General features: G+C 42.7%; 1 protein-coding gene and 1 long non-coding RNA gene across 2 annotated transcripts; both read left to right on the top strand.

Moving 5' to 3' along the window:
* Positions 1–628: 628 nt before the first annotated feature.
* Positions 629–14,440, top strand: LOC116966232. Its single transcript, XM_033012378.1, has 4 exons — positions 629–647; positions 5,856–6,203; positions 6,282–6,464; positions 14,322–14,440. The coding sequence occupies exons 1-4, from the start codon at positions 629–631 to the stop codon at positions 14,438–14,440; spliced, it is 669 nt and encodes a 222-aa protein (XP_032868269.1).
* Positions 14,441–15,875: 1,435 nt separating this feature from the next.
* Positions 15,876–21,033, top strand: LOC116966203. The gene is made up of 4 exons (XR_004409932.1): positions 15,876–15,933; positions 18,346–18,402; positions 20,179–20,222; positions 21,005–21,033. It is a non-coding gene; the product is annotated as an uncharacterized LOC116966203 (long non-coding RNA).
* The last annotated feature ends 2,612 nt before the right edge of the window (positions 21,034–23,645 follow it).

The following is a 23,645-nucleotide window of genomic DNA, read 5'->3' as shown; positions in this document are numbered from 1 at the left end:
AAACTGAACAATGTTGGATGTCCTGTAAACTGTGATATATCACTCATTCAATCAGTTTATTTCACTTTAGATTTGACAAGGGCATACAAACTTTATTAATTTCGTTTTGTCTCCTTTATTTCCCACAGTTAAATGACCAACATATGCCATTTTCCTACTGGTGTCAATAGACAATAGACAACAGGTGCAGGAGTAGAGGCCATTCGGTCCTTCCAGCCAGCACCGCCATTCAATGTGATCATGGCTGATCATCCCCAATCAGTTCCACATTCCTGCCTTCTCCCCATATCCCCTGACTCCACTATCTTTAAGAGCCCTATCTAGCTCTCTCTTGAAAGCATCCAGAGAACCGGCTTCCACCGCCCTCTGAGGCAGAGCATTCCACAGACTCACAACTCTCTGTGAGAAAAAGTGTTTCCTCGTCTCCGTTTCCTAGTCAATCTAAATTGAATACTTTTGTTCCCGTTTCGCCGGCAACGTCCTGGGACCGTTTGAGAATATTGAATGTCCCTTGCCATTGTGTTGCCTTCTCTGTTCATTAACTCACTAGCGAGGTCTGATTTAGTTGAGAACATTTTACCGAGTGGTAGGAGGTAATTGAGTCAAACATTAAAAAGGCGGAGTACAGATGAATGATTTGGGACAAGGTAAACCGATAGCGGTTGAATATGGTGGTGAAATCCCAGATCACTGAAGTGACAATATTCTAGCAGCAGAATCCACCAAGTGAATGTATTTTCCCCGTGTAATTGTGTGCGGCCAATTCTAAAATGCCCCAGGGTCAGGAGTTTCAAACTGGCTGTACTCAATACAACATTTGCCAACTACCAATTTACTGATCCTTAGTCTAAAACTGCACCTTGTTTCCAAACAGAGAATGTACAAAATGAGGCCCAGGTTTATCTGCAACAGTTTGCCAGCTGGTTTGATGTTCTGTTTCTTTGTTTTCCTGCTTCGACCAGTTTCCACACAGAGTAAGTACTTTCTCTTCACCGGTCACAATCACCTTGCATTAATTATCATTGTCCGTGTAAACCCGCACCCTATTGTCAATCTCACTTTCCTCTCCACATCCCTGTATGTATTGCTGCCTCACAAACCCACACCATCCTTGCTGGACCTCCATTCCACATCCCTGAATGTGTTGCTGCCTCACAAATCCACACCATCCTTGCTGGACCTCCATTCCACATCCCTGAATGTGTTGCTGCTTCACAAATCCACACCATCCTTGCTGGACCTCCATTCCACATCCCTGAATGTGTTGCTGCTTCACAAACTCACACCATCCTTGCTGGACCTCCATTCCACATCCCTGTATGTGTTGCTGCTTCACAAATCCACACCATCCTTGCTGGACCTCCATTCCACATCCCTGTATGTGTTGCTGCTTCACAAATCCACACCATCCTTGCTGGACCTCCATTTCTGAGCCCATCCCATCAACTCCCTCTCCTTCTCCTGCACCGACACAGTCCTTATCAAAGTCAGAAATGGCCTCCTGTGAACTTGTAGCAGAGTTAAACCCTCCCTCCTCATCCCGCTCAGCCTCTGCAGCCTTTGACACGGTTGGCCACACTATCCTCCCCAACATCTCCTCACCACAGTCCATGTGGGTGGATCTGCCCTCGACTTATCGATCCAGTCGCAGCCCGAGAACCAGACGCAATGTCTTCACTTCACTCTACCACAAAGTCCCTTCAAAACCAGATGTAGTTCATCCACTAACCCCAACACAACCCCCTATCCCCACCTCCGTCTCCCTCCCTCCCTCTCACTCACTCACTCACTCACTCACTCACTCACTCACTCACTCACTCACTCACTCACTCACTCACTCACTCACTCACTCACTCACTCACTCACTCACTCACTCACTCACTCACTCACTCACTCACTCACTCACTCACTCACTCACTCATGTGATGAAATATCCCTGCATCAATCAGGCCAGGTTATTCCACACACACATCTCTTCACAAACCGTGACTTCCTCACTGGGGTTTCCAAGGAAGATCACAACTGTCTGGAATTAAATTCAGTTCAAAATTAATGATTACAGATATGGGGTGGGTGGGGAAAATGTGTTTTAAATGTTAATTCTTCATTGTTCGTATTCGCAACAGAAAACAAAAATCGAATGTATTTCTTGGATAATGGAGATGACATTGTGTTAAACGGACCGGACAATGCTGAGAAAGACACTGTTGTTGTCTGGGAATGGAAACCACACTCAGGGAAGGAAATCAGAATATTGTCGACTTTTAGAAGAATGAGGAACTATTGGATCAAAGATAACGCCGCTGGCAACTTGTACCCGGGGATGAATGTGGATACCTATACCCTTGATCTAACAATTGATAAACCCACATTTAAATGGGCGGGAATTTTCACTTTGAATCAAACAGAACCGAGAAAGCAAATCCTGAAACAATATGAAATATTTGTGATGAAAGGTGAGTGGATGTGATAAGGATCAATAATGTTGAATTAATCTCTGTAAATATTGTCACCTATAATGAATGGTGAGAGATGGCGGGAATTGTGAGACTTCTTCCACCCGGTGAAAAGTCAAACAACTGGGGAAGTGATTTTGTTCATTGATTCTGTAATGATCAGCAGGGATGGGTGATAATAGTTTGATGACTTCACTGGGAACAGCAAATCAATGAATCTAGCCACAGCGAATACCATGGTCTTCTTGCCGGCACACGGTATGGTGATCGCGGCAAGCAAGGTGGTATGGAACCAATGTGTCCGTGTAGTGGTCCCGGGGTGACACTGCTACTTAATGTTACCCTGTGACCAGGTGGATGGAAGTCCATCCATCACCTGTGGAACATGGGCTCTGTCATAGAGTTCACCTCTTGAGACCAATCAGATACACCTAGAAGGAGTGGAAATAGATGCATATTCAACAGTTTGTGAATATTTGAAACAGAGCATGTGTAAATACAACACTGCCTGTATGTTGCCGGTTCCACCTGCAGCCCCACGGTGAACAGCTCGGCATTTAATTCAATCATCCCCTCCAAGCTGGTTACCAAACTCTCAGAACTGGGTCTCTGCGCATCCCTCTGCAATTGGATCCTCGACTTCCTCATCCACAGACCACAGTCTGTTTGTATTGGTGGAAATGTGTCAGTCTCGATAACAATCAGCACGGGAGCTCATCAAGGCTGCCTGCTCATCCCCCTGCTGTACTCACTCTATACTCATGACTGTGTAGCCGGTCACAGTGCGAACTCCATCACCAAGTTCGCTGACGACACCACTGTTGTGGAGACGTATCACAGATGGAGATGAGTCAGAGTATAGAAGTGAGATCGAGCAACTGTCCATATGGTGCTAGCGCAATAACCTGGCCCTCAACACCAGCAAATCCAAGAAACTGATTGTGGACTTTGGAAGGGATGGATGGGGACCCACAGTCCCGTTTATATCAACAGGTCGATGGTGGAAAGGGTCAAGAGCTTCAGATTCCTGGGCGTGCATCTTTCCAAAGATCTCTCCTGGTCCCAGAACACTGATGCAATTATAAAGAAAGCTCATCAGCGCCTCTACTTACTGAGAAGATTACGGAGAGTCGGTTTGTCAAGGAGGGGTCTCTCGAACTTCTACAAGTGCACAGTAGAGAGCATGCTGACCGGTTGCATCGTGGCTTGGTTCGGCAACTTGAGCGCCCTGGACAGGAAAAGGCTGCAAAAAGTTGTAAACACTGCCCAGTCCATCATCGGCTCTGACCTCCTTCCCATCGAGGGGATCTATCGCAGTCGCTGCCTCAAAAAGGCTGGCAGTATCATCAAGGACCCACACCATCCTGGCCACACACTCATCTCTCCGCTGCCTTCATGTAGAAGGTACAGGAGCCTGAAATCTGCAACATCCTGGTTCAGGAACAGCATCTTCCCCACAGCCATCAGACTATTAAACACAACTTCAAACAAACTCTGAACTATAACAGCTTATTGTACTTTATCTGTTTATTTATGTGTGTATATATAAATATTCTATGGTATATGGACACACTGATCTGTTCTGTATTGATGCCTACAATATTCTGTTGTGTTGCAGCAAGCAAGAATGTCATTGTCCTATCTGGGACTTGACTTGTACAAACCACTACTCACTCTGAATCTCATTGATCTGTTTTTCACAGTTGAGGCAAGTCCACAGAAGCCTCTGCTGGGCAGTGACGTTACACTCAGCTGCACCATCTCCAGACTCTCAGATACAGTCAGTCTTCACTGGAGACCCATGGACTCATCCCAGCAGAACAGGGGCAACACTGATCAGATCCGCATGGATAACACGGTCTATCTGATGGTTCAACACGTTACAGTGGAGGATGGGAAGCTGTATGTGTGTGAAGTGTGGGAAAACGGAAACATTCTTCACACAAGTAACACAGGTTTTACTGTAAACAACGGTGAGTGTTCACACCTCCCATTGGGTATCAAGTAGACACTTGTATCACGGTGCTTCTTGTAATATTATGTGTGCGCTCCGTGAAGAACTGTGGCAGTGACCAACTGCTCTCCAGTATAAAATGCTGCAATGATCAGGGAGAGGTTTCCAGAAAGTCTCTGTGTGGAGCAGCTGCCTGCTTGTCTCTATGTGACACACACACACAGCACAGGAGGGGGATGTCTTTCTGTAACCATTGTTCAGTAAAGTATTTTGTCAGTTTATCTTGTCATCAATGCTCCTGTATCTGAGACTGAGATACAGGACTCATCTTGCCATCAATGCTCCAGTATCTGAGACTGAGATACTGATACAGGACTCATATTGTCATCAATGCTCCAGTATCTGAGACTGAGATACAGGACTCATCTTGCCATCAATGCTCCAGTATCTGAGACTGAGATACTGATACAGGGCTCATCTTGCCATCAATGCTCCAGTATCTGAGACTGAGATACAGGGCTCATCTTGCCATCAATGCTCCAGTATCTGAGGCTGAGATACTGATACAAGACTCACATCAAAGTGTCAGATAGAAAGTGTAGTCACCAGCACTTGCTGCTCACACACACACTGGGGGTCCCGACCCACACATCAACACTGAACAACAATCCATCCCCTCTCCCCACACTGACCCTTCTCTCCGAGTCTGGTGTTGCTTGAAGTGATTCCAGCTGCTGCAGACTCGGGCTTGGGATCAGCATTCAGCTGGGAGCAGGACCCGGGAACAGGGAAGGACAGGGGATCAATGGGTGTGAATGGGAGAGGGATGGTGGGAATAATGTGAATGAGCCGACCCACTTGAAGTACCAACGTGTCCGGGTCAGTCCCCGTGCAGGCATCCTCTGGGGACCCGAACCTGAACCTGAACCTGAACCTTAACCCGAACCTGAACCTGAACCTGAACCTGAACCCGAACCTGAACCTGAACCCGAACCCGAACCCGAACCTGAACCCGAACCCGAACCCGAACCCGAACCCGAACCCGAACCTGAACCTGAACCCGAACCTGAACCTGAACCTGAACCTGAACCTGAACCACCTCCTGCAGACTGACAGAGACATTCACCTCCCACACCGCTCTCGGGAGTCTCCGGGAGGTTTCATTCCATCCCGGGACATTCCCGGACAGTCCGGGTGTGGGGGCCAACCTCATGTTGAAATGTAGAGTGGAATATCCAAACTTCACTGCAACTTACTGCCGTACAGCACATTGTATTTTATAAAGATCTGATGAGTTTAGTGCGGCATTCATGAAAGATGTTACATTTGAAACTTGATCAGTTGAACAAAACACCACAACTGTTTATAAGAATACGGTTGAGAATCTGTGTATGGCACAGTAACTGTAATACTGAAAGGAGTTATCCTCTGTCTCTCTGATACAGATTTATATAAGAAGAGATACACACTTTACCGCTCCAGCACCGGTCACAGTGAACTTCACCTGGTTTGTTCTGGGAGTTATGGTCGTGGCTATTCCCGTGCTCAGTGGGCCTGGACACCTCGTCCCCTTCAACAGCTGAAAGTAATAGCATCTGCAGACCGTTCTCAGCCCATCATCACCAATGTCAATGGGACCAACTTCGTGAATCGACTGGTGACCTCAGGGAAACTCTTCGATGGCAAGGATTTCAATGTGAGGATTGTCCCCGTTGTGTTTCAAGATGCCGGAGTTTACGTCTGTTATCTGGAATCAAATCCATTTATCAGCATTGATCTAATCACAGTGAAAGGTAGGAGTCAGAATGTTGCCACTGAGTTTACTGATGAACTTATTGTTTAAAATGTAAACAACCTGCTTGTTTCCACAGTCACAGCTGAACCGTCTGATGCAGTGACTGAGGGAGACAACGTTACCCTGACCTGCTATGTGTCTCGTGTCATTGGGTCAATGAGACTGGTTTGGATCAATGGCGATGGCAAACGTGTTGGAGAAAAGGCACTGACTGAGGAAGAGAAATCACCGAGTCTGGTTATTCAGAAAGCTGAGAGAGGCAGAGGGAACTGGAGATGTGTTTTGTTTGATCAAGACCTGCCCCGGCTTTTTGTCCCAGACTATCAGAAGGACAATAGTAAGTGATAAGGGTTTGTTCTTCATACTTAGAGTCATGATTGAGTTTTGATGTCTCTTATTGGTCCTGAAATTTGAGTGGAATATTTTCTTCCAGTTTGAGTTGTCTAACTCTGTTATGATCAATGAATTCTCAAATTTCAACTAACACTTCCTGAACACCACTTCTCCCCCCCCACCCCTTCATTGTGCACGCATTTATCCCACCACCCAGTGATCCTATTCTCTTCCCTTCCTCTTTCAACTCATTTCCCACCCCTTCCAATTGCAGAGTTTTCCTTTTATGTTCTTGCTCCACATCCACCCATATCCCTCCCTCTGTTACTAATCTGACTGTAGATCAGTCAGTATTAGTTGACCTGATCTATGTCATGTTTTACTGCATGCCGCAGTGTACTCAAACACTCATCTGGTTGAACCAGGATTTATATAAAGGACTTCAAGATTATGTAAAAGGAAACACGTTAGAAACGAAACAGAAATGGGAATTGGAAATGAATATTATTATTACTGACGAAATGTGGGAAAAGACATGTCTTTTGTTCATACGTTAACAAACAGGGATAAATATGGGCCAGGAAACCAGGAGACCAAGGTATGTATCTCCACTGCACTTTGGTGGTTCAAACTTCAAGTGAAAACTTTGCCTTGTGTACCATCCTGGTCATAATTTAGGGAACGCTGTGTTTCCATGGACTCTGATTTTATACACAAGGTCTTATCCCACAATTAAATGTATCTGACGTACATCTGAAGTCATGTTCCTGGTCATTCTGGTGGATCTCATTATTAATGGGGTACAGTTTAAACACTGGATTGTTGCTTCTTTAAAATCAAACCAAATTAAAGTCTTAATCAGAAAATAAAATACTTATTTTCCAGAAACCAATGTGACCCCAGTACCTGACATGAGCCGTGTTACTGAATATACGTCTGTGACTAGGAACCCAAAGCAACAAGGTAAATAGATGACTCTGTCAATAAATCTCTAGTTGTACAGGTATTGTATTTGATGAAGCAACCTATTTCACATTTCACATATTATTACTGATGAAATGTGGGAAAAGACATGTCTTTTGGGTCATACGTTAACAAACAAGTTTCTTATAGAAACTTACAAAATTCTTAAGGGGTTGGACAGGCTAGATACAGGAAGATTGTTCCCGATATTGGGGAAGTCCAGAACAAGGGGTCACAGTTTAAGGATAAGGGGGAAATCTTTTAGGACCGAGATGAGGAAAACTTTTTTCACACGGAGAGTGGTGAATCTCTGGAATTCCCTCCCGCAGAAGGTAGTTGAGGCCACACAGTTCATTGGCTATATTTAAGAGGGAGTTAGATGTGGCCCTTGTAGCTAAAGGGATCAGGGGGTATGGAGAGAAGGCAGGTACAGGATACTGAGTTGGATGATCAGCCATGATCATATTGAATGGCGGTGCAGGCTCGAAGGGCCGAATGGCCTACTCCTGCACCTATTTTTTATGTTTCTATGTTTCTATGTCTAAACAGCCCCGCCTGGAGGGAGTTTGAATGGAAAACTAGAATGAGAGTATTTCAGACTCCTCTTATGTTAGCAAGATATAGCAACACCTCAGATTTATGCTGGAGACAATGCGGGAAGATTGGTGATCATACCCAGATTTTTGGGGGATTGTCCCAAATTGTATCAATATTGGCGAGACATTCAGACGGAGATCAAGCTAATCTTGGGGGTGGATCTACCTCTGGAGCCGGCATGCTTCATACTGGGAGAGACTCCAGAAAATATAGATACCAAAACATAGAAACATAGAAACATAGACAATATGTGCAGGAGTAGAGGCCATTCGGCCCTTCGAGCCTGCACCATTCGCCATTCAATATGATCATGGCTGATCATCCAACTCAGTAACCCATCCCTGCCTTCTCTCCATACCCCCTGATCCCTTTAGCCACAAGGGCCACATCTAACTCCCTCTTAAATATAGCCAATGAACTGTGGCCTCAACTACCTTCTGTGGCAGAGAATTCCACAGATTCACCACTCTGTGTAAAAAATGATTTTCTCATCTCGGTCCTAAAAGATTTCCCTCTTATCCTTAAACTGTGACCCCTAGTACTGGACTTCCCCAACATCGGGAATAATCTTCCTGCATCTAGCCTGTCCAACCCCTTAAGAATTTTGTAAGTTTCTATAAGATCCCCCCACAATCTTCTAAATTCTAGCGTGTCACACATGCTTGCTTGGGCTGTTGCTGTTGATTGCGAAGAAGATGATTACAGAGTCATGGAGAAATGTAAAGTCACCAAATGTTCAACAGTGGAGGGAAAGATTGAAAAGTGTATATATGATGGAAAGTATAACAGCTAAACTCCAGTTAAGGACGGATGCTTTCAACATTATGTGGACACCGGTATTACTACAACTGCCAAGGCTGATTAAGGACACGATTTCTCCATAGCCCCAGTGGAGGGGAGGAGTTCGATTGGTATTGTATACGTGTATTTGGAACCATATGTACAGACATGTGTGTGACTGTGTATAAGTACATACATAGTGGCCATCAATGACAAAATAAGTTATTCTAGTGGCATACAAGTGTCTGGTTTAACATAACGGGTGATTATATATTAAGTTGGATTAAATATGATGAGCTTGCGTGGGTGCCTGTGAATGTGATGCTTCTGTGACAGAACTCTAGGATGATCTGATGTGATGCTAACAGCTGCTGTGTGATTTGTATATCTTGTTTGTATGTGGACTTTGTCTTGTTAATAAATGTTGAGTGTTGGCTCGAGGAGCTGAATGGCCAACTCCTGCACCTATTGTCTATTGTCTTTTGTCAAAGATCCTTTCTTTGAATCTGACAAAACATGAACTCACTTCTTTCCCTTTCCACAGACACTGCTCAAACGGCTGAATATTTCTAACATTTACAGTTCTTGTGCTCCTGGTTAGAGAGGATTGAAGCACAAGGGCAATATCCACTCTGTTGTCAGCAGTGCTCATTCAACCATTGTTCCAGGCTTAGACTATGATAGACATTTGTCCACTGTACAATGGGAAGTATCACAGCTGAATCAGCTACTTTATCAGCCAACCATCAGCTCCCATCTCCTGCCTGAGAAATGTCAGCTGATTGTAACCAAGAAATAGAAACGTGTGTGAATGTTTACAGTCTCTAACTGATGGCTACTGAGGCAAGTTGTGGCTCTCTGATCTTTGTACTCGGCTTGTACTCGCTAGAATTTAGAAGATTGAGGGGGGATCTTATAGAAACTTACAAAATTCTTAAGGGGTTGGACAGGCTAGATACAGGAAGATTGTTCCCGATGTTGGGGAAGTCCAGAACAAGGGGTCACAGTTTAAGGATAAGGGGGAAATCTTTTAGGACCGAGATGAGGAAAACATTTTTCACACAGAGAGTGGTGAATCTCTGGAATTCTCTGCCACAGAAGGTAGTTGAGGCCAGTTCATTGGCTATATTTAAGAGGGAGTTAGATGTGGCCCTTGTGGCTAAAGGGATCAGGGGGTATGGAGAGAAGGCAGGTACAGGATACTGAGTTGGATGATCAGCCATGATCATATCGAATGGCAAATGGTGCAGGCTGGAAGGGCCGAATGGCCTCTACTCCTGCACCTATTTTGTATATTTCTATGTTTCTTTTTTTAAAATTATTTTTATTAGAAGTACGGTAAATTACAATAATACACAACTCATATATCTTAATACATTTTTTGTACCGCTTCATATTTTTTTTTGAGCTTTAAGAAAAAGATAGAAGTAAGGAAAGTAAAGAAAGTGCGTAAGTCGTGAAGTGCAAGAGAGTGTTGGGAAAAGAAAGCCCCTTAGAAAAGAAGTTAGAGAAGGAAGTGAAGTAAGAAAGTAGACCCTAGAAAAGAAAGAAAAAGAAAGTAAGGACAATCGCTCTATTATAACATTAAACTCCGCAGAAAGACTACCAACCAAGTCTGTTTTTGTTGTTTTACCTCCCATTGCCAGGTCCTGATACCATTTATTTATTTATTTATTTTAAAAATTACTATTGCACCTCATGCTTGTAATAGGTCCATAAACGTAGACCACGTCTTTTGGAATTGGTTTGCTTTACCTGCTAAGAGGAATCTCATCTCTTCCAGATGTAATCTTTCAAACATATTTGATGTCCACATTTTTATTGTTGGTGTGGGCGCATTTTTCCAGAATTTAAGTATGAGCTTTTTTCCCATTATTAGCCCGTAATTGAGTAAATTCTTCTGATACACGTTTAATTCAGGGATACCTTCCGATATCCCAAAAATGATCCATTCTGGTTTTGGTACCAGTTTTATTTTAATTAATTTTGAAAAAATATCAAATATTCCATGCCAGAATTTTTGGATTTTTGTACAAAAAACAAAAGAATGCGCTATGGTAGCTTCTTGACACAGACATTTATCACAGATTGGTGAAACATTAGGAAAGATTTTATTTAATTTAGTTTTTGAATAATATAGTCTATGTAATGTTTTGAATTGGATAAGCGTATGTCGTACATTGATCGAGCATTTATGCACCTGTAGTAAATGATTATCCCAGCTCTCTTTTGAAATTTTTATAGCTAATTCTTGTTCCCAGTCTCTTCTAATTCCATCTGTTGTGGGTATTTCTATGTTTAAAATGATATTATATAAGTACGATATTAAATTAGCTGATTCCGCCTTTGTCTTCATTGCTTCATCCAGTAAGTCGGAAGGCATATTATGATAGTCTTTTGTGTATTTTTTCAGATAATCACAAATTTGAAGATATTTAAAATATTGGTTATTTTTCAAATTATATTTCAGTTGTAGTTGTTGATAGTAATTTTCCCACTTCATACAGATCTTCGAGCGTTTTGATTCCCATTCTTTCCCATTGTATAAATGATTTGTCTATGATTGATGGTTTAAACGATGGGTTATTGACTATTGGTATTGAGAGAGATAGGTTTCTTAATTTTAGATTCTGTTTTATTTGTTTCCATGTTCTAATTGTGCTATGTATAATTGGGTTTTTATTATAATTTTTATTATTCAGATTTATTGGTGAGAGGATAATCGCTCCTATATTACTCGGGGAGCAGTCCCCTTTTTCCATTACAATCCAGTCCGCCTGCTGGGCAGAATTGTCCAGCAGGTGAATCATATTTTTAATATTTACTGCCCAATTATAATACATAAAGTTAGGGAGCGCTAGACCCCCCACTCTTTTCGTTTATTAAGGTGTGTTCTTTGTATTCTATGGGGTTTATAATCCCATATGAAATTTGTAATGTCTGAGTCCAATTTTTTGAAAAACTTTTTTGGGAGATATATAGGTATTGATTGAAATAGGTATAGAATTTGTGGTAAGAAAATCATTTTTATAACATTTATTCTGCCTATTATGGACATCGGAAGTGTTTTCCAGAATTTAATCAAATTATTTAATTTCTTAAGTAAGGGATTATAATTGGCTTTAAACATATCCTGGTAATTTCTAGTAATTTCAATTCCCAAATATTTGAATTTTTCTGTAACTATTTTAAAGGGGAATTTCCTGAGATTTGTTGAGTCTTTTGGTTTTATCGACATAATTTCACTTTTGTTCCAATTTATTCTATATCCTGAAAAGGATCCAATGTCCTCAATTAAATTTAATATATTCGGTATACTAATTTGTGGTTTTGTGATGTACAGTAGTACATCATCGGCATATAGGGATATTTTGTTATTTGAATATTTTGTATTATAACCGTAAATATCCAGGTGTGTTCTTATTTTTTCAGCAAGGGGTTCAATTACCAAAGCAAATAACAGCGGTGATAATGAACATCGTTGTCTATTGCCCCTTGATAGTTCAAATTTCGAGGATAATATATTATTAGTTAGTATTCTAGCCGTAGGTTTGTTATATAATAGTTTTATCCATGCAATGAAGTTCTCTCCCAATTGGAATTTTTGCAATACTTTAATCATATAATCCCATTCTACTTGATCAAACGCTTTTTCTGCGTCCAGTGAGATGATAGATAACTCTTGGTCGTGAGATTTATGTGAGTGCATTATGTTAAGCAAATGTCTCAAATTATTGAATGAATGTCTCTTAGGTATAAATCCTATTTGATCCTCATTTAGTAGTCTACTAACATACCTTCTTAGTCTACTGGCTAGTGTTTTCGCTATTATTTTTTGATCCGTATTTAACAAAGCAATAGCTCTATATGAACCTGGTTCTTCTATAGTTTTATCTTTTTTAAGTATTAATATGATCGTTGATTCTGCTAGTGTTTCAGGTAAGCTTTGCTCTTTAAAAGCATATGTATACATTTTCTGTAATCGTGGAGTAACTATGTCGTAAAAAGATTTATAAAATTCATTACTGAATCCATCTGGTCCTGGTGTTTTTCCATTCTTTGGTGTTTTTATTGTGTCTTCTATCTCCTTAGAAGTAATTTGTGCTCCCAGTTCCTCTTGTTCCCTCAGTTCTAATTGTGGTAGGTTACAGTTATCTAGAAATTCTGAAATTTTATTATTGTCTATTAACGTTTTAGATGTGTATAGATTCTGGAAAAATTGAGCAAATCTTTTATTGATATCCTTGGGTAATGTTAATAATTCCCCTCTTTCTGATTTAATCTTTAATATTGCATTCTCTTTTTCCCGTTTTTTCAGTTGGCGTGCTAAAAGTTTGTGGGGTTTATCCCCGAATTCGAAGTGTTCTTGTTTTGTGATATGAAATAATGTTATAACTTTCTCTGACAGTAATTTATTTAGCTTGAATTTCAATAGTAGGATTTTATTATGTTTACCCATAGTTGGATCTTTAGCATTATCTGTATCTAATTGTTTTATTTGTTCTTCTAAATGTCTTTGTTCATTCTTATTCTTTTTATTTTGATAAGCTTGAAATGAAATAATGACTCCTCTAATAAATGCTTTGAAGGATTCCCATAATAGCGTGGGGTTTTATAATAGCGTGTGATTTATATATCTTGTTTGTATGTGGACTTTGTCTTGTTAATAAATGTTGAGTGTTGGCTCGATGGGCTGAATGGCCAACTCCTGCACCTATTGTCTATTGTCTTTTGTCAAAGATCCTTTCTTTGAATCTGACAACATAAAACATGAACTCACTTCTTTCCCTTTCCACAGATACTGCTCAAACGGCTGAGTATTTCTAACGTTTACAGTTCTTGTGCTCCTGGTTAGAGGATTGAAACTGGAGGGCAATGTCCACTCTGTTGTCAGCAGTGCTCATTCAACCATTGTTCCAGGCTTAGACTATGATAGACATTTGTCCACTGTACAATGGGAAGTATCACAGCTGAATCAGCCATGATCATATCGAATGGCAAATGGTGCAGGCTGGAAGGGCCGAATGGCTATTTTGTATATTTCTAACTATTTTGTATATTTCTATGTTTCTATGTTTTTAAGTAAGGTCAATTAATCTGGGGAAAAAAGACACAATATGCTGGAGTAACTCAACGGGTCAGGCGGAATCTCTGGAGACATGGATAGGTGAGGTTTTAGGTCTGGACCCTACTTCAGACTAAAGGGCTGCGAGCTGAAATGTCACCTGCCTAACCTGCTGAGTTTCTCCAACACCTTGTGTCTTTTATTGGTAAACTATCATCTGCAGTAAGTACCTTGTGTCTCAGTTAATCTGGATCACAAGTTAAACTCAAGACTTCTGATCTAAATTAGTCAGTGTGGTTAATGCCTGGTCTTTGGGGGAGCTTTGAATGATGCGCATTTATTCTACAAATGTGAACTCTGTGTTTATTATTTTGACAGGGAATTACACTTTCATTATCAAATTTGTTGGAATTATCGGAGGCCTGGCTCTTCTCCTCGTCATTGTACTGGCAGGGGTGTGGTATCAAAGAAGGCGCAAGCCTACAGGTAAGACATGAAGACATCCTTAATGCAGCACAGATTCCCCCAAATTATCAATGACAATGTTATCTTTGTTACAAGGAGAAAAGAACAATATATTTTGGATAAGAAAAGTATCTGTTGTTGAGAAATTGATTTCAGACTTGTTGCGGTCAATTGAAGCATTATTTATGCAATGTGGATTGTCCTGTCTACCTGTGTTGCCATGAGGAGTCTGCTGTATGATGCTGTTCAGGTGGTGATCTGCAATGATCTGACCATGTGGTGATTGTGTCACCATCCCCGGTGTAAACCATTATCAAATAAACATGCCAGAAGTTGAAGTATAGCTAGTGTAGTTATGTAGAAAATATGGTCTCAAATTTGTCCTCAATATGTTCCTATTTACTGAGGGATAAATATGGGCCAGGAAACCAGGAGACCAAGGTATGTATCTCCACTGCACTTTGGTGGTTCAAACTTCAAGTGAAAACTTTGCCTTGTGTACCATCCTAACTTGGTCATAATTTAGGGAACACTGTGTTTCCATGGACTCTGATTTTATACACAAGGTCTTATCCTACAATTAAATGTATCTGACGTACATCTGAAGCCATGTTCCTGGTCATTCTGGTGGATCTCATTATTAATGGGGCACAGTTTAAACACTGGATTGTTTCTTCTTTAAAATCAAACCAAATTAAAGTCTTAATCAGAAAATAATACAGTTGAACAGAGGGATCTGGGAATAACCGTGCATAGTTCCTTGGTGGAACCTCATATAGATAGGGTGGTAAAGAAAGCTTTTGGTATGCTAGCCTTTATAAATCAGAGCATTGAATATAGAAGCTGGGATGTAATGTTAAATTGTACAAGGCATTGGTGAGACCAAATCTGGAGTATGGGGTACAATTTTGGTCGCCCAATTATAGGAAGGATGTCAACAAAATAGAGAGAGTACAGAGGAGATTTACTAGAATGTTGCCTGGGTTTCAACAACTAAGTTACAGAGAAAGGTTGAATAAGTTAGGTCTTTATTCTCTGGAGCGCAGAAGGTTAAGGGGGGACTTGATAGAGGTCTTTAAAATGATGAGAGGGATAGACAGAGTTGATGTGGACCAGCTTTTCCCTTTGAGAATAGGCAAGATTCAAACAAGAGGACATGACTTCAGAATTAAGGGACAGAAGTTTAGGGGTAACATGAGGGGGAACTTCTTTACTCAGAGAGTGGTAGCGGTGTGGAATGAGCTTCCAGTGGAAGTGGTGGAGGCAGGTTCGTTGGTAGCATTTAAAAATAAATTGGATAGGCATATGGATGAGAAGGGAATGGAGGGTTATGGTATGAGTGCAGGCAGGTGGGACTAAGGGAAAAAAGTTGTTCGGCACGGACTTGTAGGGCCGAGATGTTTCCGTGCTGTAATTGTTATATGGTTATATGGTTATTATTTTCCAGAAATCAATGTGACCCCAGTACCTGAGATGAGCCGTGTTACTGAATATATGTCTGTGAGTAGGAACACAAAGCAAGAAGGTAAATAGATGACTCTGTCAATGAATCTCTAGTTGTACAGGTGTTGTATTTGATGAAGCAACCTATTTCACATTTCACAGTTTTGTAACAAGAATGTGAGGAAGGGAACCTCAAACACACAAACTAATTGATCAATTCAACAGTCTCTCTCTCTTGTGTCAATTCACCCCTCAGCCCCAATCTTCCTCATCCAACTGCAGGTCTTACTCTGCATTGGTCAATTGACTAACTTTCACTGGACTATCATGGCCAACCCATCAATGTTGAGACATCACCATGAACAACATATTCACACTCCTAATTTATTGTTGATCCTGATTAACAGCTTGGTTAGTGGCTCTCTAAAGAATGAACAACACTTGCCCTTCCAAAAGTCACCATCCCTTTCACAAAATATCATCTAGCATGAAATGCCTCCAATTCACTTTGCCACTAGTTCAGGTTTTATTTTAAAGTGAAAATAACAACAACATTTCAGAATGGTTTGAGCATCATTAATAGATGGTGGATAGGTGATGTTTCAGATCGAGACCCTTCTTGTGAGTCTGAAGAAGGGTCACGACCTGAAACATCACCTATACATGTCCTCCAGAGATGCTGCCTGACCTGCAGAAGTACTCCAGCACTTTGTGTCCCTTTGTGTATTAACCAGCATCTGCAGTTCTTTGTTTCCACCTCAGACAGAATCAGAATCAGGTTTTATTCGCCAAGTATGTTTTGCAACATACGATGAATTTCACTGGCCAGGTCAGTCATACAATTAAAAAGCAACAGATCACACAAAAACACATTTTAACATGAACATCCACCACAGTGACTCCTACACATTCCTCACTGTGATGGAAGGCAAAATAAAGTTCAAGTCCTTCACTAGTGTTCTTCCTCGGTCATGGGCCCCGAGCCTCCGTTAACGGGACGATCTTAACTCCCGTAGCCGGTGGCGTTTGGGCCCTCCACGTTGAGGCGTTCAGCTCCTGCATCGGGGGGGATGTCAGCTCCCCCACGCCGGGCGTTCAAACCTTGTGTCAGGGCTGGTTGAACCTTCCACGGCGTTGGAGCTCCCGAATAGCCTCTCCCGAGACTGCGAGCCATTGATGGTAAGTCCGCAGGCCGCGGTGGGAGCGATCCCAGGCAAGGGATCCGCTCCGGTGTTAACTCCGCGCCCCACAGTCCAAGGCAGCTTTTCAACCGCATCGATGGTAGGCCGCAGAGCCTAACCCAGGAGAATGTGATCTGAAAAATGATCACCTCTCCGGGAAGGTAAGAACCTGAATAAAAAAGTTTCCCCCCTCTCCCCACATAAAACAAACTGAAGTACATTAAAACAAACTTTAAACAAACACTAAAATAACAAAAAGATGAAAAAACGAACAGACTGCCGGCAGGGCTGGCCATCTGGAGTACCTCTGCAGTGCTGGTCAAATGGTGGACAGTATTGTTTTTGCAAGAATTTAGATCACATTTCTGATGAATCTGATGAACAACAGAGTAATCTTGAAATATCTGAAGGAACCTTTCAATAAATCAGACATTGCTCGTGTTTTAATGAGAAAAATATAAATTCCTTACCTTGTTCCACAGTATGGACCAATTGTGTTCCACTGTGTTCCACTGTAAAGGCATCGATTGTATTCATATATTGTCTTTCTGCTGATGTAACAAAAGCTTTTCCCTGAACCTGGGCACACATGACAATAAACTAAACTGAACCTCAGCTGATCATATCTCCCCATATTCCTTGATCTTAGTCCACATATGACAAGGTCTCTAATTTGTGTTTTGGAGTCTTTTTTCCACTAACCAGTGGTCTTTGAAATTTATGCTTCATTTATGTGTTGTGTTGCCTTAGTCCAAATGCCTCTGATGCTGCTGCTGCAGGCAACATTGTCATTGTATCTGTTCCTGTACCTTGCCATTGTTGTGTATCTGTCAATAAATTCAACAACTCCTAAAATGTACTGAATGATTTGGCTCCAGTCAAATCTGTGGTGGAGAATGTAACAGATTCTTTGTTCTCCTCATCTTAATCCTTATTGTCTCTTGTCTTAAACCTTTACCCCTGGTCATGGTCTTCCCCCAACAGGGAACATCTTCCTCCATCCAGACTGGTCTACCTGTTGGAATTGTCTATGTTTCCATGAGAACCATTGTCATTCTTCTAAACTCCACGAGCCAAATTAACTCAAATTCTCTTTGTAATTTCCACCGTCCCAGGAAGAAGTCAAAACAAGGAGGTTAGGAGTTGTGACTTTTCATGGAGGGTTTTTTCAAGCTGCTGGAGGTAGTCTGTGGGTCGATCAGCATCTATGGAGGGAAAACAATGATCAGCGTTTCGTATCGTGACCCTGCATTAACTTAAATCATCATTTTTCAAATACAAATAAATTCTTTGTTTCCAACTTATTTCCACAGATACAGAGGAAGGTATTCACTATGGATCCATCTCCTTCCAGCCTAAAGCAACTGGTGGTAACATGGCTTTATTTAAATATGTTTTAATCTTTTATCACAGTGAGGATTATTGGCACTGAGTAGTCTGAAACTCTGCTGTCTTTGGCCACCTTACAACAGCATCTGGCATTCCTGGGATAAAGTCCTTCACTCTGCTCCTCAACATGAAGTGGGACAGTCAGCTGAGGCTCAGTTAGGAGCCCAACCTTCTCTGGGTGTGTTCTGGTCCCCTAAACTACAGGGAGTGTGTTCTGGTCCCCTAAACTACAGGGAGTGTGTTCTGGTCCCCTAGCCTACTCTGTGGGTTCTGGTCCCCCAACCTTCTCCGAGTGTGTTCTGGTCCCCTAAACTACAGGGAGTGTGTTCTGGTCCCCTAACCTACTCTGTGTGTTCTGGTCCCCCAACCTACTCTGTGGGTTCTGGTCCTCTAACCTACTCTGTGTGTTCTGGTCCCCTAACCTACTCTGTGGGTTCTGGTCCCCCAACCTACTCTGTGGGTTCTGGTCCTCTAACCTACTCTGTGGGTTCTGGTCCCCTAACCTACTCTAAGTGGGTTCTGGTCCTCTAACCTACTCTGTGGGTTCTGGTCCCCTAACCTACTCTGTGGGTTCTGGTCCCCTAACCTACTCTGTGGGCTCTGGTCCTCTAACCTACTCTGCGTGTTCTGGTCCCCTAACCTACTCTGTGGGCTCTGGTCCTCTAGCCTACTCTGAATGGGTACAATAGCCACTCCAGAGATCCAACCAGTGACATCCAGGCTGCTGTTACAACTCTGTTGTGCATTGGCGTTGGTGATGGGAAGTGAAACCAAGACACCATTTATGTCCATCTGAAGAACATTCTTCTGCACAACTCCTGACTGAGCTAGAAGTGATCAGCACAATCTTCCTTGAATTACAATATATTTTTGATATTGACTGGATGTTAGAATCCCTAAGGTTCTTCACCACAACTGACACCCGATATTCTGGGGGGTGACCACTAGATGATTTTGCTACCAACCAGACACATCTTCAGTTGTGTACCTCAACATCACTGGGTGTTTCGGCCTTTTATCACAAGACGCCCACCCTCAGTCGAGGCAGGCCCACCGCAGGGTGATCAGCCCTGGGTGTGTGTCTTATGGTTAGCCTCTAGATGGTCAGTCACGTGGCAGCCCAGACAGCATCTTTTCTCTTCAGCCACAGCCAGTGACTGCTCCATTCTGCTTTTATCCTTCCATCTTCCTCTCTACCGCTGACTGTGGCCGGTTGGGCTCTGGACTAGTGTCCGTTGGTGGGACAGTACTTGGTTGAGCTTCGCCTGGGGTGCTGATACCCTGTGGACTGTGGTTGTCAACCTGCCACTGGGCTTCACTCGACTGGTTTGGCCTTCCTCTTAGAAGGTCATGGTCAATGCGAGGCCCCACACCAAGCTCTCCCAGGCACTTTTCCCTGCCCTGGTGGATCTTGAGATCCTTCTCTGATGTTATCTTTTCCCAGTCACAGATGCAGCTTCGTAGCTTATGTCCTGCCAGGACTGCTGCTCTGTCAATTGCTGTGCTAGTTCTCTTGTTCATAGTCGATTCCTTCTGTAGCAATATAAGGGTGTCTTGTTCATGGTGACCATTCCTGCAGCTCACTGTAAATGCAGAGGTATGACAGATGGGTTTTCTGGAATTCAATGTCTTGTTGATCCACTGTCAGGAAGAGCAAAATGTAGTAAGCTTTAGATGTTTATATTCCATTTGTCGTTTCCTTTGTCAACATCATCCACCAATGTCATTTTTAATTGTGATGTTTGCATTTATTACAGGCAACAGCGATAATACACTGTCCTCCAATCAAGCATCAGGCACTGTATGTATATTGATTCATGTTGTTGAAATCCCAGATCGTACAAGTATGTTTCATAGCAAAAGGATTTGAGTCTAGGAGCAGGGAGGTTCTACTGCAGTTGTACAGGGTCTTGGTGAGACCACACCTGGAGTATTGCGTACAGTTTTGGTCTCCTAATCTGAGGAAATACATTCTTGCCATAGAGGGAGTACAGAGAAGGTTCTCCAGACTGATTCCTGGGATGTCAGGGCTTTCATATGAAGAAAGACTGGATAGACTCGGCTTGTACTCGCTAGAATTTAGAAGATTGAGGGGGGATCTTATAGAAACTTACAAAATTCTTAAGGGGTTGGACAGGCTAGATGCAGGAAGATTGTCCCCGATGTTGGGGAAGTCCAGAACAAGGGGCCACACACACAGTTTAAGGATAAGGGGGAAATCCTTTAGGACCGAGATGAGAAAAACATTTTTTTTCACACACAGAGAGTGGTGAATCTGTGGAATTCTCTGCCACAGAACGTAGTTGAGGCCACAGTTCATTGGCTATATTTAAGAGGGAGTTAGATGTGGCCCTTGTGGCTAAAGGGATCAGGGGGTATGGAGAGAAGGCAGGTACAGGATACTGAGTTGGATGATCAGCCATGATCATATCGAATGGCGGTGCAGGCTCAAAGGGCCGAATGGCCTCTACACCTGCACCTATTGTCTATGTTTCTATGAATGAAAGCTGTAATCTGTTTACTGATCTAAACAGCGACAACAGCAACGGTCTTAAATACAATTGGTATATCTTTCTCTTTCAGAACCTTGTTTCTTCAAAGGAAGATGAGTCTGTTATCTATGCTGAAACAACAAAAACATAAACATGAAGAGAGTGGAAAGTAAAGGCTTGGACTTTGACAAGCGCAACGTTGCCATTTTTGGAATTGAATTTTTTACTTCATCTATATTACTAAAACTAAGATCTTGACCAATTTCTGACTTTCTATTTCGTGATTTCTGAAAGAACGCCGCCACTTACGGCCGTGATTTTTGGCCACCTCGCTCAGGGTCCCCCTCCGCTGAGCTGGACCAGAGGCTTTTTCCCCATCGATGGAAAATCAGGGAGTTGTTAATGTTTTAGTATTGGTTGTGAGTGTGTGTGTGGGGTTTTCAGAAAATGTATTGGTTGCAAAGTGTTTGCCAATTTGTTTCTCTTGGCTTTAAAAACAATGTTCAGAAAATGTATTGGTTGTAAAGTGTGTGCAAATTTGGAGACCTTAAACGTTTGATTCATTCGGTTTCCACTCTATGTTTACCATGTCCTGAAGTTACTTGGCATTTTAGTATTGGTTGTGTGTGTGTGTGTGAGTCAGTGTGTGTGAGTCAGTGTGTGAGTCAGTGTGTGTGTGTGTGTGTGACTGTATGTGTGTTTGTTTGACTGTGTGTGTGTGTGTGTGTGTGTGTGTGTCTGTATGTGTGTGTCTGTGTGTGTGTGTGTCTGTGTGTGTCTGTGTGTGTGTGTCTGTGTGTGTTTGACTGTGTATGTGTGTGTGCGTGTGTGTGGCTGTGTGTGTGTGACTCTGTGTGTGCGTGAGTGTGTATCTGTGTGAGTGTGTGTCTGTGTGAGTGAGTGTGTGTAAGTGAGTCTGCGTAATTGAGTCTGTGTAAGTGAGTCTGTGTGTAGGTGAGTGAGTGAGTCTGTGGGTGAGTCTGGGTGTGTGTGTGTGAGTCTGTGTGTGTGAGTCTGTTTGTGCATGAGTGTGCGTGCCTCAGAGCGTGTGCGTGTCTGAGAGTGCGCGTCTGAGTACGCGCGTGTCTGAGTGCGCGCGTGTCTGAGAGTGTGTGTGTGTGTGTGTGTATATAGGGGGGTTTGCACGCAAGGTCACCGGGTCAAAGGGCATGACGCATGGAGCCACCCAATCCATCTGGAGGACATCGCAGCTTCCAGTATATGTTGTTAATACATGAAACGCCTACTTTCCTACCTGTTAAAAACTGCCAAAATGGTGAATTTTTGCACTGTAAATAATTGTGGAAGTCGGGGTAATCGTGAGAGACTTCTATCCTTCTTCAGAATTCCAAAAGTGAAGCGAATTGAAGGTAAAGAGAAGCGAGAGCTGAAGGGACAACAACAGCTAAAGTGCTTGGCGAACATTGGCCGTGCAGATATCGAGATTGCAAATATTGGGAATTATTGCCTTTGCTCACTGCATTTCATCAACAGCGAGGCATTATTTGTGTTTTTTCTTGGTTCCTTTGGTATCTAAAAAGTTTCAGAAGTGATAAATCTGGCTGTAAAATTTTTTAATCGCCATTGGTTCTGAAGTGGGTTTGTACATGCATAAAGTAAATGCTTCTGAAGCTAAATGTATCGTTAAAAAAATCTCCAGACTTACGAGTGATGTGTAGAAAAGTTTTCTATCATTATGCTATGGAGATGTATATTTTGGCAAATAATAAATAGCCTGACAGCTTAAACACCCACTGTCTTTCAATAGGATATTGTCAATTTGCTGAGGTTGATTATATCCAATTAACAATTAACAATGATGCCATTCCTTGGCTTGCATCTGAGTAAAATGTAATTCAAAACCCACGGCCTACCATCGGACTGGAGCGGCGTTTCATGTTGGGAACGGCCGGGACTACAGCTTCGGCGGCGGCACAGCGCTGGGACACCATCATGGAGCGGGCGATGCCTTACCGGGTCGCCGTGCGGTAAGCTCTGGAGTGCTGTGGCTGCCGACTCCAACATCCGAGGAGCTGCGGTCTGCGGAGCGTCCAGCCGCGGGTGGGCGGCGCTAGATTTAAAACACCGCGGAGTCTGGGATCTGTTGCCGAGATCACCAGAGTCGGAGCTCCAGCCAGCGCGGCCTGTCGACTTCGGGTACCTCGGTCTCCAGGGAGGGAGCGGCCGCTCCAGACATTTCCAAGCCGCTGAGGAGTGTTCACCAGACGTCGGAGTTCCAGCTTCCCGGCAAGAATCCTGAAAACATCGGACTGGCTACGGAGGCCACAAATCAGCCCTGACCTCGGGTGATTCACAGAGGACGAGGACTTAACTTTTTGATGCCTTTCCCCAAAGTGGAAAATGTTGATTCTGTTGTGAGGGGACGTTCATGTTGAATTCTATAACGTGTTGTCATTTTTTCTTATTTTTAATTTTTTCTATGGATGTACAGAAACTTAATTATTTCTTTTATGTAAAGCACTTTGGTTTCAACGCAAGTTGATTTAAACGTGCTATATAAATAAAATTTACTTACTTACGTTTGGTTTGTGATTTTGTTTCTCACACCCGCCCGAAACCACACTCACCCACCCGAAACCACCCACACCCGCCCGAAAACCACACTCACCCGCCCGAAACCACCCACACCCGCCCGAAACCACCCACACCCGCCCGAAACCACCCTCACCCACCCTAACCCGCCCGAAACCACACTCACCCGCCCGAAACCA

The sequence above is a fragment of the Amblyraja radiata genome, chromosome 36 (assembly GCF_010909765.2).
Source record: "Amblyraja radiata isolate CabotCenter1 chromosome 36, sAmbRad1.1.pri, whole genome shotgun sequence".
NCBI lineage: Eukaryota > Metazoa > Chordata > Chondrichthyes > Rajiformes > Rajidae > Amblyraja > Amblyraja radiata.
Note: the sequence above shows the minus strand (reverse complement) of the source record. Positions and strands in the feature narration are given on the sequence as shown.

Coding starts and splice junctions, on each gene's coding strand:
- LOC116966232 (XM_033012378.1), top strand. Junction 6,204..6,281: donor TGATCTAATCACAGTGAAAG/GTAGGAGTCAGA, acceptor TTGTTTCCACAG/TCACAGCTGAACCGTCTGAT. Junction 6,465..14,321: donor TATTCAGAAAGCTGAGAGAG/GCAGAGGGAACT, acceptor TTATTTTGACAG/GGAATTACACTTTCATTATC.